This window comes from Thermobia domestica, chromosome 9 (assembly GCF_964235325.1).
Source record: "Thermobia domestica chromosome 9, izTheDome1.hap1.1, whole genome shotgun sequence".
NCBI lineage: Eukaryota > Metazoa > Arthropoda > Insecta > Zygentoma > Lepismatidae > Thermobia > Thermobia domestica.
The window spans coordinates 278,922,451-278,943,100 of record NC_137462.1 but is presented as its reverse complement, the minus strand read 5'-3'; the positions used below and the strand labels follow the sequence as shown (position 1 = coordinate 278,943,100).

At 32.6% G+C, this 20,650-nt stretch overlaps 1 protein-coding gene across 1 annotated transcript in view; it reads left to right on the top strand.

The window, feature by feature from the left end:
• LOC145660705 (protein amalgam-like) overlaps nt 1–20,650 on the top strand; it is a 464,422-nt gene that overhangs the window by 430,454 nt on the left and 13,318 nt on the right. The window contains exons 10-12 of the mRNA XM_081726056.1: nt 4,133–4,174; nt 15,883–15,988; nt 19,498–19,535. Of these exons, the coding sequence (XP_081582182.1) occupies nt 4,133–4,174; nt 15,883–15,977 (137 nt within the window). The 3' untranslated portion in view covers nt 15,978–15,988; nt 19,498–19,535. The remainder of the gene's footprint in view (nt 1–4,132; nt 4,175–15,882; nt 15,989–19,497; nt 19,536–20,650) is intronic.

Sequence of the window (20,650 nt, the reverse complement as noted above, 5' to 3'; positions counted from 1 at the left end):
GACGTTCGTGTGAGGTCGCCATTTTAGAAACAGTTTATTGCTGTAGCGCCAGTGTTGTAATAATGCGAGCTATAACATTACCACGTAAAAGTAGTTGAGTATCTCCCTCTGCTGTCATGAGAATTTCAACAAAATGACCTGAAATGAAAAAGAAATAGACTTTTATAATCATGGAGTCTTACAGTAGACACGCTGTATTTATCTATCCTTATTAAACATCTAAAATTAAAACATGCCATGCAACGTACTAAACTAATTAGGCAGCTAAAAAACGCTTAATTACAAAATTAAGTATATTTTGATCTATTTTTTCCCTGCAAAAAATGAAGCGTAACCTTAGAATGTAGATAATAGTAACCATGGTAGGAACGTAGGTGTTTTGCCTTTTTCACATTGGGAAGTGTGTGTGTACCTTCTCATTTGCAGAGAACAGCAATATGCCCTCATCATCAAGTGGTACTACCGTTGAGGATGATCTGTTTTTTAGTACCAGAAATAAACAGAGACCTAAAGTGGATCAACAGCTAGGCATGGAAACATTGGACCAAGACTTCTCAATTGATGCTCCAGGTCATAAAAACTTGTGTCTCTGTTCCCTCCTTTCTCCCCAGATTTTATCAGATTATAACAAATTCCTTACATTCATGCATTTGTAGATGCTGAATTCCTTTCCACAATCTTCCCAAGCATTGCAGATGATTTTTTACTTACAGATTTTAAATTAGTTTTTATTGACTTCCCTGTGAAATAAATCGAATTAATGTTTTATGTTGGTTTGATTTTGTAAATATGTGGACATGAATCAAACTGCATTTTCTAATGACTGCTATTTATGTTTGTTCCTGTCATGTCGTTTTCCCTCGTAGGCTTCCCTGAGAGCCATTTCCATTTCTTTCCTCTTTTGCTAATATCGAAGTTTAGGTGCATTGTTTGAATTGTTCATTGTCTGTTCTTTTGCGATGTCAAATCGTCGAAGATTATTGCCACTCAATTGAGCATTAGTGATAGTTTTTCTTAAAAAAAAAAAAAAAAAAAAAAAAAAAAAAGGAAAATAAGAAAAGAGGTCCTACATAAGTTAATTTCATTCATATATCCTTTATGTACACACCCTGTTAGGGGACAGAATTGATATAACATATTTATAGAAATATGAAAAACAGTGTGGTTAACTGATATAGTAGGAAATAATTTGATTATTAATTTTCTTAAGTGTACGAGGGGGTACCGTAAATTATCATAGTATAAAAAAATCAGGATACAGGGATTGTTATGATTTTATAGTTGTTAACCCCTCTCTATGTAGTCACCACCCAGATTTACACATTTCTCCCAGCGTTGCTTCACATTACGAATACATTCATTATAGTACTCTATACATTGTGCTTTAAACCATTCTTCCACTTCATGAATGATGTCATGTGTGTTGTCAAAATGGCGACTACGCAACGGACTTTTCATTTGGGGAAACAAGAAAAAAAGAGGTCGGGAGAATAAGGCGGATGCTGCAATACCTGGAAACCACACACCCTTGCTTTGTCGACAGCAGCTTGGGATGAATGAGCTGGTGCTTCTGAAAAGGCGTCAGCAAACGAGGAACAGACTGCTTAGATACCTTAGACATGTGAAGTTCGTTATGGATAATTTTCCAGACACTACCATAACTAAGACCAGTCTCATTCATAATCGTTTAGATGGTAACACGTCTGACTTCGAGGATTAAACACTCCACTTTCTTTACAGTGGCCTCATCGTGTATCAGGGACGATCTTCCAAATCTTGGGTCGTCTGTGAGGGACAAATGATCAATTTGAAATTTCCTTTCCCACTTTACAGTGGTGTCACACGATGGACAATAATCGCCATGCACAGCATTCATCTCGTCATGAATTTGTCTGCCATTATTACCCTTTAAATGCAGGAACTTTATCACAGTGCGAGCCTCAATATTATCCATCATGCACTTTAGTCACTTTTGGCACACCCTGTTAAAAGAACTCATTAGGAACTAATTTCCTTAACATCATGAACATAAGAACCAAACGTAACACTAACAAAATTTCATCATCATATCTTAACTTCCTGGTGATAATTAGAATTTTACGATACCCCTCCGTTTGTATCCAGTTCGGCAAAAGAAACAAAATTGTTTGCCTGATAATTACGAATAAACTTTCATAGTTTAAATTTTGCTTATACACTATATCACTAATATTTTGTGGAAGAACAGCTTAGTTCTTCGTATATTATTAGAGGCTGATCAAATATTCGTTAACAAAATAAAGACAGCACATACTAAAATATAGATATCTTAGTTTTCAACGTTATTACATCAACGTTAAAATCCAAATTTAGCGTATAAGTAATTATGCAGAATTTTAAATTGCTTACACTACTTTTGTATGCTAACGTTGACCATGCATGATATTTTCTTGACTGAGTCTATGATATAATCTAATCTTATCATTCTGTTGTACTATTTGAAGTAAAATAATAACTATCTAATATTTTTCCAGGTACTAATCTAAATTTTCTTTACTGATACTATGAAAGAGCTGTTCTTGCTTGTATAATTTTTACCTTTGAGATGTTTTCTAAATGTTGTATATGATCATTACTGCATAAAAAATGTATTCTCGTTCTTTTCGATATATTTGAAAAATGACTAATAAAAACTACTGGCTTTATTTAAGTAATAGAGAGTTCTACAAAAATTGAAATGTAGTCATGAAGTTTATGTAAAACGTACTAATTGTAATCTTTGTTTCTTTGTCATCTATATTCCACTTACGTTTAAGTTATTCTAGTACCAAGAAATACAATCGATGTACCAAATATATATCTTATACATCTTCAAGCTCAACGATAGAGAACTAAATTTTATAATTATGATATGTAGAATAATGGTCCTTCCTGTATATTTCTTCATCTTTGTTCTTCTGAGGTGTGTTTAGGGGAAAAGTGTTATTATTATTATTATTATTATTATTATTATTATTATTATTATTATTATTATTATTATTATTATTATTATTATTATTATTATTATTATTATTATTTTAACGATAACTGCTAAATTAAATTCACTAAACATCACTTGGAATAACACTAATAAATCTAACCGCTTTATTGACGGAGATCGCAGCCCCCCCCCCTCCCCTTCCTTGCCTGAAGCGATTGTTCTACAGTCCAGTAGTTATATCTCTTTTATTTGTATTTGAACTTTCTGGTTTCGGAGAAACTTTCCTGTTTCACAGTTTACAGACAGCGAATTGGTTTCTTCGTAGTTATAGGGAAAAACAAGAATGCACATATACCATACTTCCATTTTTCTGAAGAAGTCCATCGTTGTAGGTGAAATACAATTATGAAGTAAAAATAAATAAATAAAAAGTATGTTTTGTACGTTGTTAGTAGGTTTTTTTTTTTTTTTTTTTTGAATGGGTTCAATTTTTTGAAATATGATACAGTAGAGTTCCGAAAACTTGACCTAATATGGACCGAAGGGTGGTCGAGTTTGTGAAAATGGTGGGTTATCGGGAATGGGGTTAAAAAAGAGTAAATACTTGTGTTTCCTCAGAAAATGCAGTACTTTGCTTGTATGTATTTGTTGCTTGAGAATACCACAGATAATAAACTGCCCAATTACCCTTAAACAAAGGAAAAGTACGTACTTTATGAAGGTATAGAGCGGGTTTGACCTTGAACGGGTCTGCTCGCGGGTTTTTTCGTCTTGCCAGGGTACGGCCGAGTTATCCGGACTTTCGGATTATCGAGTGCAAAGTTTTAGGAACTTTACTGTATTGTATGTTACCAATACTCTATGTTAGTTTAAGTTTACTCAACCATATATCAAAATTCACAAAAAAGTAAGAGAGGTAACTTGTTCTCAATAAGAATTGGAGTCTAATAGTTTTGGTCTATTTTTATGTTGCGTTATATGTTATCATTTTTATTAGATACCTTTCCTACAGCCTTCAATTTTTTATTATTTTTTCGTAATGTAGTTGCATTTATAACTTTTATATGTAAGTTTGTTGTAGCAGTTAGTTCTTTAGTTATAAAGATTTTTTATTCCCATTTAGCTGTTTTTATTTTAATGTTACTTATTTTTTAAATGAATTTTTTGGTCTAGATTTTCAAAACACTGAGGCTGATTCCAATGTTGGGGTTGCAGGTTGGTTTCTTTATTTTGCATTTTTTTAAAAAGTAAACGTTAAATAATAGGATAACTTGTAATTTACAGTCTTAAGAACTATTTTCTTCTACTAAATTTAACAACTTGTTCACAGTAGCTGTAAGTTTATATCAGCACATACGAGGTACATCCAGAATGTAAATTTCCCAAAGGTCTTGAACAGAAACAAAACACAATTGAATGTAAACATTTATTGTATCAGACACAGGACGTGTTTAGCTATCTTTCAATGTATTCACCACCGGAATTCAGACATTTGTCATACCATGGGACCAGCTTATTTATACCTGTTTCATAGAACTTGTCCGCCTCAGATTGGAACAACTGTTTGACAACCTCCTCCGCGTCTCTGTCATTCTGAAAATGCTGCTGACCTGACAGGAATCTCTTGAGGTGTAAGAACAGATGGTAATCACTCGGAGCGAGGAGTGTTTCCGAACAAGGTCGTCTATAATGACGGTTGGCCTCCCACTGTGCTCCTCATCATACACATTTTGGAGTCCTGCTGCAAATTGGCTACACCAGCCACGCACCATCTGCTTGCTCCTGATGTTAGGCCCATAGATCTGGCACAACTCACGATCGATTTCAATCGGCGGTATGTCCCATTCGAAAACTGTATCATTGTTCGTACTTCACACGCGGCGGGAGCTGAAATAGGAACGTCCATCTTCAACCACTGCCACGACGCTACTAAGAGCACTAGGTAAGTTCCGCTGGCTGCTAGGACTTCACTTTCTGACGCGCATGCAGTCGCTTCGCGCAACATACGGTTTCTTAGCTGTGGGAAGCGTGGAAAAGTTACTTTCAGGATGCGCCTTGTAATATGATTTAATATTTACTTTACCCAATATTTGCTATTTATTTATTTATTTATTTATTTATTTATTTTATTTATATAGTATTTATCTTACAATAAAGTTTAATAATTTTGTTAATACAGAATAATTTAAGAAGTATATGATATTTAGAGGATAGTGAGTTGGTAAGCATACATTGTTAAGGTAAAACCGTAAATATATTCTTCAAACATTACTTTTATGTATGGTACTTTTAGTAAAGGTAAAGGCACATCTCCCATTTGGGTCATGTTAATGTGTCCAAGGGAAGGTGATATAACCAGCGGTAAGCTCTGGTGGTCTTTACTTTCCTCAGGTATCCTTTTGACAGAAACAGCCGCAGAACGGGAGAATAAACTACGTCCTTATTGGTAATCAAACCTGGTTTATCCACTTGGTAGATGGAAGTCTTACCAACGTTACCACCTTGGCTGTGGTATTTTATGTAAAAATGACTTGATTTTACATTTATATTGTCATTATTTAATATAGTAAAGCAAATATGACTGAAATAATTATTTCTCTTCTTAAGTTAGACAGATATACGCGTTCTTAGACGTTAAAATTAGTACTTTTGAGTTACTTGGGCTAGCTGATCAAAATCTTGCATCAGCAATTCAACAATGTCCCTATATTGTATAGCTATCGCAGGTTATGGTGAACTACACGATAGCTAAATCTACTTCAAAAATACCTGAGAATTGCAAGAAAGTAGTTATACATAGATATATTGCGACGTAATCGCGATTTTTTTTTTTTAAATTGAATAATGATCGTAAAACTGGATTGGGCTTTCAAATGAATATATTTAAATTCCATAGAAGATTGTGTGAATAATTGCAATATGCGTTAAAATCCTACGATAAATTTATTTCACATGTTTTGATCAATGGAGCCATGTACCTGTACAGGGTGTATCAAAAAGAACTTCACAACTTTGATAATCATATTGATTTATTTATACATGTTACAGACATGGTTTAGGTGTTACTTTGTAGCAAAATACATCGTTTTGACTCACGTAGTACACTAGTTCAGAAACAAGCCACCGCAAGCGTTAGCGGCAGTTGCGGCAAAGATGGCTGCCTTTACTGGTCCCGAGCGTGCTAGCTGTGTGTTTCGGTTTGAAGAATCTAAGTTTGCGACAACTGTGCAACGTAATTTTCGTACAAAGTATGGTAAAAAAGCCTCCCAGTACGCCTACTATTTATCAGTGGCGTAAGTGTTTTATTGAAACTGGATGTTCGGTAAGACACAACAAATGTTCAGGTCGTCCCCGTACGTGTGAAGACGTTGTAGAGCAAGTGAGACAAAGCTTTGTAAAGAGTCCTACAACATCAACCCGGCGTGCTTCTCACAGCTGGGCGTCCCACACATGACAGTTTGGCGTGTATTTAAAAAAAGACTGCATCTGAAACCATACAAATTACAAATAGTGCAAGAATTAAAAGACCTGATAGAATTGCTCGTTTGGTTTGGCAACAAATCGTCTTCATATGGGATGTGTGTCGCACCACCAATGGAAGGCACATTGAACCTCTTTAGGTTTTTTTTTTTTTTAAAAAAAAAAAAAAAAAAAAAAAACTTGTAGTTTGCTACAAAATGGCACCAAAATCATGTCTGTAAGCTAAATAAATGAATCAATATGAGTTTCCAAAGTTGTAAAGTTCTTTTTAATACACCCTGCTTTATATCTACATCAAAATCAGTGTCGTCTTTAAAACTGCATTCAACTAACATTATAAAAAAACAGGAGAACCGTGTTTTAAACCAGTCAAAAGTTTGTAATTATTTAAGTTATACGTTCGGGAGAACTCGTTTATACCAACTCAATGTCAAATGTTACTATAAGAGCTAGTTATTTCATATTTGTAATGTAAAAATAATAGACAAATACTTCTCGACTAGAAGGTTTGAAAATGCTATACAGTGATTCAACATTTATGGTACTTTTAGCAATTTAAGTTTTCTGTAGCAGATGCATTTTACATTAATTTCTTTGAAGCCTTGTTCTAGTTTCTAAATTTCTCGGAAGATATATTTAGTAAAAGTAATTTCTTATTAATTTTTAACTTTCCTTCTATTTGCATTTCATTTAATGCAGAGTGTTTCAAAACATCACCGACAACGTTTGGGAGGTGGTTCCTGACACCAAGCTAAGACACACACACACACACACACACACACACACAAAAAAAAAAAAAAAAGACCAACCTGGGTGCACAAATGCTTCCTTTCGGAGTTATAGGCTGCCGAAAACATGAAAAATGAACTTTAAAGGTCTATAGCTCCAAAATTATGGAACCTACTGTAATCAGATCAAGACTTCACTTAAGAACTAATATGTGTACTTTTCAGAAATACATATTTCAGAATCCTAAGGTACTTACGCAACAATTTTATGGAGGGAGTTGGTGAGTACTTCAAATTATATGCCCATAGCCAAACTCCTATAAAAATTGTTGCATGAGTACCTTAGGATTCTGAAACACGTACTTTTGGATAGCACACATATTAGTTTCTGAGTGAAGTCTTGACTCGACTACGTTAGGTCCCATAGTTTTGGAGCTTTTGACCTTTAAAATTCATTGTTTCATGTTTTTGGCAGCCTATAACTCCGAAACAATGGATTTCAGCACCCAGGTTAGTCTATACTTTTTTGTCTTATCTTGGTGTCAGGAATCATCTCAAACGTTATCGGTGTTGTTTTGAAACACCTGGTATATTTTCTCAATAATCTAAAAATACACTACGTATTAATTTTTCTTTTATACTTAATAATAGTGCTATACATTGACATATTTAATTACAAAGTAGTTCTATTAAAATAATTTCATTAGATGATAGAATTATTTAACATCTTTAATTAATTCATCTTTGTCTTAATAATAACTATCTTCAGCGTATTCTTTATTAAATGCTTTACATCCAAAATCACTTTTCATTTAGCGTATTGTATTAGTTAATAAATGTTTTACATTCAAAGTTAATTTTACTAAAGATAAATTACATGTATTAACTTTTGCATTTCAGTTGTTTAATGTTAACTACTAATTTGCTGCAAATAACATTTTGAAACTTTTAAGACTTGACACTATAACTTGCAAAAGTTAAAACCCGTGCATGAAGTTACAGTTATCACTATGTTGCAAGTGGTGATAATATTTAAAAAAAAAAAAAAAAAAAAAAAAAGTAAGCAAAAGGTTAATACTTACCTCAGAAAACAAATTATTGCTCTAGAAAGTACTTTCGGAGAACATTTTCTCCATCTTCTGCCTAGTCACAATTCAAAAAGAAGAAGAAAAAAAAAAAGAAAAAAATGGAAAAAATGTGGATGGGTAAAGTTGGTTAAAAAGTGTTTTAAAATATAAGAAGCGTAAATCTTGTTGTCGAACATAAACAGATATTAATGGTAGGCTAATTCACTAGCCTCGCATCTCGAAGACGATAACCATAACATTGCTAATTCATGCTGAATAGAGAAAACAACAAGAATTTTAGAAATGATCCAAAAAAATGAATCAAAAGATTGCAATTTTGGACAAGAATTTTAGGAATGATCAAAAAAATGCATCAAAAGATTGCAACCTTGGACAAGAATTTTAGGAATGATCAAAAAAATGAATCAAAAGATTGCAATTTTGGACAAGAATTTTAGGAATGATCAAAAAAATGCATCAAAAGATTGCAATCTTGGACAAGAATTTTAGGAATGGGCAAAAAAATGCATCAAAAGATTGCGATCTTGGACAAGAATTTTAGGAATGATCAAAAAAATGAATCAAAAGATTGCAATTTTGGACAAGAATTTTAGAAATGATCAAAAAATGCATCAAAAGATTGCAATCTTGGACAAGAATTTTAGGAATGGGCAAAAAAACTGCATCAAAAGATTGTGATCGTAGACAAAAATTTTAGGAATGATCAAAAAGCATCAAAAGATTGCAATCTTGGACAAGAATTTTAGGAATGATCCAAAAAACTGCATCAAAAGATTCGATCTTGGACAAGAATTTTAGGAATGATAAAAAAAATGCACCAAAAGATTGCAATCTTGGACAAGAATTTTAGGAATGATAAAAAAATGCATCAAAAGATTGCAATCTTTGACAAGAATTTTAGGAATGATCCAAAAAATGCATCAAAAGATTGCGATCTTGACCAATAATTAGTTTTTCGATAAGGTGCCACAAAATTTTTGAACGGCCCCTAAATCGAGTTTTCGTACTTTTTATGGAATAAGCACATCATACCGAGTTAAGCGATAGTTTGGGTTTGGCTACACTATATATAGTTCTCCAGATATAAGGTGTACAAGAAAATTTTTGATTCAATGAAATTTATTGAATTTTTTGGATCAGGGATCACAAAATTTTTGAGCGACCCCTAAATCGAGTTTACTTACTTTTTTTTTTTTTTTTTTTTTTTGAATAAGCAGATTATATTGAGTTAAATGATAGTTTGGCTTTGGCTACGCTATATGTAGTTCTCCAGATATAAGGTCTACAGGAAAATGTTTGCCTGAAATATATTGGATCTTTTGGTTCAAAAACAAGAACTGAACGAAAACTTAAAGAAGCCTATTACATTTACAAAAAAAACGTACACTTAGTTTAGATAAAGGACACATAAATATGATTTGGAGCAGTCTTTATACTACTCATTTCCGCCGTCTGGAAGATAATAAAAGAGCAGTGATCAACAGTGAACAGTGACAAGTAAGTTCATTAATATCTGTTTATCTTGGACAAGAAGATTTACACTTCGCATATTTTAAACCCTTTTTAACCAATTTTACTCATCCACATTTCTCCCAATGTTTCGAATCCTTTTCGAATTGCGACTAGGCAGAAGATGGAGTTAACGTTTTCTGAAAGTACTTCGTAGAGGAGTGATTTGTTTTCTGCGGTGAGTATTTGCTTATATTTTTCTAAAGTTACAGTTCTTTTTTTTATGTAAGGATATAAAAATCAATGTTTTAATTTAAAATGATATTTGCAATAATATATAAACCTTGGTCTGATTTATAAATACGTTTTACGTTAAAGACAGTAAAGCCTTATGTAACGTTAATAAAAATATGCTCAGTAAAACTGTAAGATTTAAGAAAACACATTGCGACAATAATTTTATTATATGAAATCTAATTTTTTTCCCAGATTGCGACAATAATTTTATTATATGAAATCTCATTTTTTTCCCAGAGCACTAAGATTGAAAAACTCAGTTTTGCATAAAACTTAGCCTTATTTACAAATTATCAGTTTCTTTTTAATTAAACTTCAATATTTGAAATAATAGTTAAACATTAGATATAATCCTGTAATATATTTATCGAATTCTTGATTTAAACTTAGCAATAGAGGTATTTTTACTTCAAAATTTTCAGTATATATGACAAAGTGTATCAAATAAACATTTTGAGTTTCTATCAAAATATGAATGTGTGTTACGATAAATTTTGCTTATATATAATTTATATTTAAATAACAAAATTTTTAATATTTTGCGGTGAGATAGTAAAATTCTGTGTTATTCCTCTCTTATTATTATTCAAATATCTTCCAGTCATGTAGGCCGTTGTTTGTATCTGTTTCCTCTTGATAGTTTAGTGGAAAACTCCTCTCATTATAGGATTTCCCTAATCCGTTATCTCAAAATTACGTTGTTATGCGTTTTATTTCTTAAATCAGCGTTGTAGTTGTGAAACACGAAAATCTTATTAGATATTTGTCAAAAACGATTATTTTTCCTATTTTGCGTAACGTAAAATCAATCTGAGTATTACCTTCTTACCTGTCGCATAGTCAAATATATAGGATGTTTCAAAACAACACCGACAACGTTTGAGAGGTGATTCCTAACACCAAGATAAGACAAAAAGTATAGACCAACCTGGGTGCACAAATGCTTCCTTTCGGAGTTATAGGCTGACGGAAACATGAGAAAATGAACTTTAAAGATCCATAGCTGTAAAATTATGGGACGTACCGTAGTAGAGTCAAGACTTCATGTAGGAACTAATTTGTACGCTAGCCAAAAATACATGTTTGAGAATCCTGCGGTACGCAACAATTTTTATAGAGGAATTTTTGGCTACGGACATATAATTTGAAGTACTCACCAACTACCTCTATGAAAATTGTTGCGGAAGTACCACAGGATTCTGAAACTTGGATATTTGGATAGGGCACATATTAGTTCCTAAGGGAAGTCTTGACCTGACTACCGTAGGTCCCATAGTATTGGAACTATGGACTTTGAAATTTATTATTTCTTAAAAATGTTTTAGGCAGCCTATAATTCCGAAAGGAAGTATCAGTGTACCCAGGCTGGTCTATAGTTTTTGTCTTATCTTGGTGTCAGGAACCATCTCCCAAACGTTGTTGGTGTTATTTTGAAACACATGTGTAATGTATATATGTGTCCATTATGGCGACAATATTAATGGAAACCGAAAGGCATTTCACCTTTAAAATAAAATTCATAAATAATATACTACCTATAATATCTTTCTGTCTTATTTACGGCTTCTACCTAAACTGAATTCAATGCCACGTGGTTTAATGGGAATCGTAAATACATTACTCATGAACGCACAGGTGATACATTACTACGTGTTGATCAAAATTGTAATGTAACAGTATTATTTAAGTCCTAATGATAAACTTATTTGTTTCTCTGATTTTAATTATTGGATCAAAAGATCCAATATATTTTAATCAAAAATATTCTTGTATATCTTAATATCTGGAGAACTACATACAGTGTAGCCAAACCCAAACTATCACTTAACTCAGTATAATGTGCTTATTCCGTAGAAAATACGAAAACTCGATTTAGCAGCCGTTCAAAAATTTTGTGACCCCTGATCCAAGATACAATATATTTCAATCAAAAATGTTCTTGTAGGCCTTATATCTGGAGAACTTTATATATTGTAGCCAATCCCAAACTATCACTTAATTCAGTATGATATGCTTATTCCGTAGAAAATACGAAAACTGGATTTAGGGGCTGTTCAAAAATTTTGTAGCCCCTGATCGAAAAAGTAATTCTCAGCCAAGATCGCAATCTTTTGATTCATTTTTTGGATCATTCCTAAAACTCTTGACCAAGATCGCAATCTTTGGATCCATTTTTTTATCACTCCTAAAATTCTTGTTTCTTTCAGTAAATTAATTAGATTAATTATCGATTTTTGTATTTTTGAACAAATCATGCATTCTTTGATTTTCTAAAATTATTATTGATTAACTTTCAATATGCTCGTTATTCATATGTTGTTCAGGGCTTCTTTTATTGATTATCATATTGTCGTAGCTTTATAGAAATACATGTTGTGTTTTTCTCTTGCATAGAGTATACTAACAATTATCTATACTTTCATACTTTTTCTTGGCATTATTTGTAATACAAAACGTAAAATTCCTTTTAAAAAATATAGAATGATTCAATTACAATATTTAGTATGATATTTAACTGTACTTTAAATATAATTAATATATTTTAAAAATATTTTTCTTGAGGTTATATTTTTACAGGCCAGGTTTTCTGTTAATAATAATTTTCTGTAACTATAATAGATTAACTTATGCACTGAAAGATATATGTCCAAACCATATATCTTTTGTATTTATTTATAGCAACATGATATTATTCATTCTTGACAGATTGTGAATGAACATAATACTACACGTGTGGTATAAATGTCTGAAGATTGTAACACAGAGCATGTTTCAATGTGAAGTAGAAAAATATATATATATGCATGTTAGCAAATGCATGTTAATATTTGTTGCATGCATGATCACAATACTGTTTCGGAATTGACATTTGCATGTGTAGTTATAGCGAAATCTTGTCCTTTAAAAGTACTGTAATTCTTGTAAATAAATAAATAAATATTATCTTTCAGTGAAGAACCGGTTATAACTGTGTAATAAACGTTGTAAAAGTTTTAAGCAAGTATTTTGAATATATGTATATGAATATATTTTAACTGGTGGATATTAAATATATATTCAATATTACGTATATTCAATATATATACAGGGTATTTCGAAACAACGCCGACAACGTTTTGGAAGTGATTTCTGACACCAAAATAAGACAAAAAGTATAGACCAACCTGGTACACAAATGCTTCCTTTTCGGAGTTATAGGCTCCGAAAACAAAATAATTAACTTCAAAGGTTCATACTTCCAATACTATGAAACCTATCGTAGTCGGGTCAAGACTTCACTTAGTAACTAATATGTGCGCTATCCGAAAATACATGTTTCAGAATCCTACGGTATTTCCGCAACAGTTTTTATGGAGGTAGGTGGTGAGTGCTTCAAATTACGTGCGCGTAGCCAAATTCCCGCTATAAAAATTGCTGCATGAGTACTGCAGGATTCTGAAACACGGATATGTGGATATGGCACGTACTAGTTTCTAAGTGAAGTCTTGATCCGATTATGGTAGATCCATAGTATTCGAGCTATATATCTTTAAAGTTCATTTTTTCATGGTTTCGGCAGCCTATAACTCCAAAAGGAAGCATTTGTGCACCCGAGTTGGTCTATACTTTTTGTCTTACGTATCTTGATGTCAGAAATCACCTCCCAAACGTTGTCGGTGTTGTTATCAAACACAGTGTATTTATAGTGTCAGTTAGACTTATAATTGGTTGATGTATTGTTAACGTAAATTATAGATAAGTTAAGAAAGAAAAGGAAAAAGAAGGAAACAGCGAACATGGCTGTTCTCACGCAATATAATAAACGTTGAGAATCCAAAACGTCTTTATATACTGTTTGGAAAATATAGTAGTAAAATTGACAAATAATCGAAATTAGTAGATGTAAAAGTCACAAATAATTACTGGTAAACTCCCAGCAAACTTTGTCTGTTGATACTATTTCATTCTCGAAGTTTAACCTATAACATATTCTGTAAAGGATAAAGTATAATCGAAATTGGTGTGCTATAGATTTTTAAGGTTAATTGAGTGAAAACAAATGTCTTTTCGTTCCTAATTTCTCCTCACTTTAATTTTTCTTACACGCTGTCGAATATTCTATTGATTGTTTGGGGTTTAGCCTCATTTTTCAGCACCAAGACTACGTAAGACGGAAGCTATTATTTAAAGTAGGGTCTGAGAGGCTACTCTGATTCCAAACAAAGCTTAATAGTTCCGTGAGGAATAGAATCATGAACCATGCATACAAAGCATAACCACTTGATTTCATTTGGTTATTGGAATTGGAAGTATTCGAATTTTAACATTACTAACATCATAACGTTTACATTGAAATTGAGTTTAGCGTCTCTTTTTAACATCGAAGCTAAATGAGACATACACTTACAGCTTAACGTCTCAGACCGGGATCCGAACCTCTTAAGATTCCACCAGGAATCAAACATGGGTCTCCCATGTCACAGACGCCTATACTAACAATATAGCCATAAGAAAGCTCCATAACTTTCACAGAACCATAATTTCGGTCATCATATAAGTGTGAGTCGAATAAGAAAGCAGTGTTTAATTTTTAGTGGGGTATATGCGTTAGACATGGAGAAACTACATCATTAGTCTCCGAGAACTAATTCGTTTATGTCAATGGAAAGAAAAATAAGTCAGAAAGTACCTCTTTCTAAATACATGTTTGCCAAGTTGAGAAATGAAAACTGTGAGACGGAGCTCAAGTAGTTGAAGGAATCACATATATACGCTTCTTGTGCAAGAGATTGTTTGAAGACGAAAAATCATTAATATTTGGGAGCGAATTGCAGCAGAATAGGGTCTGTTCTTATGTCGTGGAACTATTCTTATTATATATATATATATATATATATATATATATATATATAAAAATGTTACCTTAGGAACACTAATATCTCTATCAGATAATAACATAATTAATTTATAGAAAAACATTCGTTACTGATAAGAGTAAAACAAAGAATTTTTTTTTTAGCAGAATATTAGGAGAAAGACACACATATTCAACACATCTCTCAGATGATGACTATTTATAGACGCATGTTTTTTTATCTCTCAAATTTTGCAAGTCTTTTGACTGCATCCTGATGGGATTTTAAGAACTTTTCTATCAAAAATTAAAGAAAAAATATTTTCCATTGGACAAGCATTGCTTGAATAGACTTAAATCCGATTTAAACTACTCACTGAGCAAAGAAATATGTTTATTTTAAAAAATATTATCGTGTAACAGTTTTGCCAACTGTCTACTTTGGCTTTATCACAGGATAGTGTCTGATGAAGCTAAGTAGATAATTGGCAAAACTGTTACACGTTAATAACTTTTACAGTAAACATATTGTTTTGCTCAGTAGTTTAAATCGGATTTTTTTTTTAAGTATTAATTGTATCAGGTTCTGATAGATAATATTATATACATCTATTGTAGACTTCTGTACAAACTATTTATCGTTTTATTATTATCAGTCACCAATAGTACCACTCACGTTAAAAGTTGTTTCGTTTTTTCTGCTGTAGTTCTGGTTCTGATGCCCAGTCTATAATTTCTTAGCAGAGTGTGTCAAAAGCTTATTTTTTTTTCCACACTGTTATTCATAGTCAGTGGCGTATTTAGGGGGAGGGCTTCCGGGCTTAAGCCCCCCCCCGAAATCTTACTTACTATAGTAAAATATATGAAATATCTTGCAGAATTTTCACATTTTCAGACAAAGCCCCCCCGAAAGTTAGCAAAGTCCCTCCCGAAACAAAATCATAAATACGCCACTGTTCATAGTATATACAAAACAAATAACTAAAAAGTAAGATATGGTTGTTGCTGCTGATACTACTGTACTTTTTTTGTTTGTTTTATTTTCAGAATCATCTAAAGATTCTCCTTCCGGCGGGGAAGTTACAAGGCCTAGAGTATTGGCATTAATGACCATAGTTAGCCTTTGTACTTTTTTCTTGTAATTAGTTTCGAGGTAAGTATTTATTTTTAAGCGTAATAGTGTAAGGAAAGTAACAACATACATGGGAAAGTTTCTTATAGCCTTTTTAAAATGATGCCGAGTAAAGTTGATTAGGATTACAATTAGATCGCAAGTAGTCCAACAAACATCTGAAGCACCACGCATACATTTTCATTTGACAGATTTAAGACGCCTCATCACTGCGAAATTAAAATACCGCTAATTTTACAGTAAACATGTGATATCTTCAAATAGATATAAGATAATCGAAAAGTGGAACAAGACCTCCCTAGACAATATTATTTTGCGTGAGATACCGTTATCATGACTCATTTATCTGCTTTCGATTTCCAGCCATTTAGAAAATTGGCATTTATTTTCGCGTTTCTAAATAACTGCAAACGGAAAGCTACTACTAGGTGACTCGTGATAACGGTACCTCATGCAGAATAATATCGTCTAGGGAGGTCTTGATCCACTTTTCGATTATATTTTATCTATTTGAATATATCATATAATTACTGTAAAATTAGCGGTATTTGAATTTCGCAGTGATAGGGACTCTTAAGCACTTACTTAAATGAATATGAAGAACAGTTATAAATTTCCCGGAATTCTGTAGTAACTGCTTTATTACCACAATATAAGTATACATGTTGTAGCTCTTTATTACCACAATATAAGTACACATGTTGTAGCTCTTTATTACCACAATATAAGTACACATGTTGTAGCTCTTTATTACCACAATATAAGTATACATGTTGTAGCTCTTTATTACCACAATATAAGTACACATGTTGTAGCTCTTTATTACCACAATATAAGTATACATGCTGTAGCTCTTTATTACCACAATATAAGTAAACATGTTGTAGCTCTTTATTACCACAATATAAGTACACATGTTGTAGCTCTTTATTACCACAATATAAGTACACATGTTGTAGCTCTTTATTACCACAATATAAGTACACATGTTGTAGCTCTTTATTACCACAATATAAGTACACATGTTGTAGCTCTTTATTACCACAATATAAGTACACATGTTGTAGCTCTTTATTACCACAATATAAGTATACATGTTGTAGCTCTTTATTACCACAATATAAGTACACATGTTGTAGCTCTTTATTACCACAATATAAGTACACATTTACTTAATTGCCTTGAAAGTTGGCATCGTCGGAACACACACACTTGTTCCACCGGTCCTGGGAGTTCTCTGTTGGTATCTTCCGAAGCTGGGCATCGCGTTGGTTTCTAATCTCTGCTACGTTAGCGAAACGGAAGAAGCTCAGTTTTAGCTTTGGGAAGAGCCAAACATCGGGTGGTGCTAAACTATTTTTAAGGCTACCAAAGTCTCTGAAGCAGACTTTCCCCAATTTGCACATCAACTTGGTGTTTACGCGTTGCTCGATCTGTGAAATTGCACGAACTGATCACGACACACTTCTTCGTTCAGTTACATTACTCATACACTGCTTGTTATGACGTGTTAACACTTGTCAAATTCATAATTAGGCAACCTAAATAGCTATACTGTACAAGATCCATTGTGTTTACATCACAAATGCCAAAACCAGAACAACAGTCCGGAAAATTTTCGACTACTCCCTGTACAATATCGTATTTACATTGTTGATACTTTTCTTTGCTAATTTAACTTAATTCTCTATAAATTCAGCTAAACATCATACTAAAGTAACGAAAATGGCTGTATTGAAAGTAAGATGGTGATGCTACAAATTATACTTAAAAGCTTATAAATTAGATTTGCTTTCAGAAGTGTGAATGAATTTGATACTTATTTGAAGATTAGCGTCCTATTTCAGCACCGGAGCTATGCGAGACGTGGATTTAACAGTTAATAATAATAATAATAATAATAATAATAATAATAATAATAATAATAATAATAATAACTTGCGGCGTAAGCAAACGGGAGCTAATGTGGTGTAGCGGTACTTTATTTCTCGGTACTACTGCCCGGATCTAAACCAAATTTGGTGGAAAGTATCCAATCATCTAAGGAATTAAGACCGGTATATTTGGTGGTTTAGCTCGGTCAGGGACAAGCTCGTTTGGCTCGGTCCAGACAGAGCTTTGCACGCCAGGAGCTTTCAAGTCCGGTTCAACGACTACTCGAATCACATTATTATTATTATTATTATTATTATTATTATTATTATTATTATTTTAATCGTTTCGACATTATTAAATGTAGAATAAAATGGTTTGAAGAATTAGGATATATATATTAGGAATAGTTTTTGCCATGATAGAATTCTTAAACTATGGATTTTTCAAAGTCATTAAATTAGATTTCTTAAGAGTTTAAAAGGGGAGCAATATTATAATTATTTTGAATCTTTTTATTGATTCTTTATACGATTCTAATATACCTACTTTAATGTAAGTCACTTCTTAATATACAATGGATTGATTAAATTAACGATTGCTGTGTAATGTTGCCCAAATTATTAGTGAAGGGTTATCTTTTTCCTTTTTCATTAGTTTTTAAAAGAAATGTAAATAGATTAATTTATCTTTATTTATTTACGTATATTTATTTCGTTTGTATCTTCTTGTACGAGGGTAAATCAAAAATATCAACAATGTAGTTATGATTTTTTTTTTTTTTTTTTTTTTTTTTTTTTTTTTTTTTTTTTTTTTTTTTTTTTTACAATACAAATAGGAACCTCACCTTAACATCATTTTTCAATACAGTCACTTTGCTTTTCAACGCACTGCGTTGACCAAGCTTCCTGATGCCCTCAGAAAAGAACGTTTTTCGCTGAGCAGCGAGCTACGCATGCAATATGTCCTTTATTTCTTGGTCCATGACTAGTTTCCAGACAATGTGCCACTTCATCAATAGTCACTCGTGTGTCTAATAGAACCATGTCACGTGTACGCTCAATGTTATCATCATTTAGTGCCTTAGATGATTGTCCGGCTCCTTCCTCGTGCCTAACACTTGTACGACCATTTTTGAATTTTTCCATCCATTCATAGACACTTCGTTGCTGAAAGACACTGTTCCTGTATTATGGTGAAAGTTTTTGATGGACTGCGGCCCCTGTTACACCATCCAACCACAAAAACTGGATCATTACTCGTTGTTCCTCTTTCGTGCAAACTTCTAACGGAGCTGCCATGATCTCTCTGCAACAAAAGGGAGACAAATGGAGGAATTAGGATCAAACTTTTATAGCATGACCACAACAGCATAACAATAAAATACACAAGGACAGAAGTCAGTATGAACAATGTTAAAAGACTTATGTCAAAATTGCGGATAAGTTTTGACTTACCCTCGTATAATAAGGTTGATTTTTAAAAAAAAGAAAAACTCCATTAAAGCTACATTGTGTTATGTGGATATTAGTAAACATTTTAAATGATAAACATCAGGTTTATCCGACGAATAATATCTTTAGATAGAATACACAATATAAAGTTGTTTCTTTCATATGAAACGGGTATTTATAGCAACATTTTTGTTTGTTTTTAAGCATGTCTTACGAATTTTTTTCTGGAAATTATTAATCTGGTAAGTTGTATATTTTTTGTGTATTTATTTAAATAGAATGAACTATCCTAGATATTGATGATAGTAAAATAAAAGTATGTCTCATATTATAAAGTGCATAAAGCTGGCGAAATCAGTATGTTCTTTTTTGTTGCCATATGTATTTTTTAAAGGTCCCTTAGTCGTGACCGATTTCAACTATAGATAAGGAATAGAAGCATTTCGTAAGCCTCAAAGGATACATATAGTATTGTCAACAAAAATCAGAAAAATATCGCTAAGCATAACTTTTTAAGATAAAGGAATTCACTCGTTTAGTCCGTACTGATTTGAATCCCAAGCAATAGGGATAATCTTTATATCTGGAAGAAATAAATCTCAATATCATAGGTATTCTGCCATTATTGGCAGGTCACTTGCTGCAACTGAGAAGCTTTCATGCTCCACGGTCTTTCGCTAACCTCTTTGTCTTCACGTACGATTTTTCTGTTTTGATATCGTCCATTAATTGTAGTCTTCTTCATCCTCTCTCTCTCTTTCCTGCCACCATATCCTCTAGCAAGTCCCTCATGAAACAGTTCCCTTTTAGCCAATGTCCCAACCTCTTCCTCTTCTTAATAAAATCTAAAATTGTTCTTTTCTCTTCCACTAATTTCTAAGATCCGCTCATTCGTTTTCCGCTCGACCCAGATAATTCTTTCCATTCTCCTCCACACCCACATTTCGAAAACTTCCAGTCGTTTTTCATCTTTTTTTCGCGTAATATCTATGTTTCGGGCCTATATAGCATAATACTCGCTAAGTATTTTATAAGTCTTTTTCTTAACTCTTTATTCAAGGTCCCACAAAACAGTCTTTTCTTTCTCCTAAAGGCTTCTTTCACCATTCCTTTTGTTTCACTGTTTTTGTTTCGTTTCACCATCCCTGCTTTTGTTTTACGTTCACACTTCATATCGTCACTAAGAAGAAATGAAAGGAAAAAGAAAAAAGTATTTGATGATGATCGAGTAATTTTTTAAGGAGTTTGGTTTTTCCAAAACTTCTTCATATATTTACTCTTCCTTCGTTCAGGAGACGAAAACAGTCTCAAGATCTACTTGATGGATCACCATTAATTTTGGCCAGAGTGTAGAAAG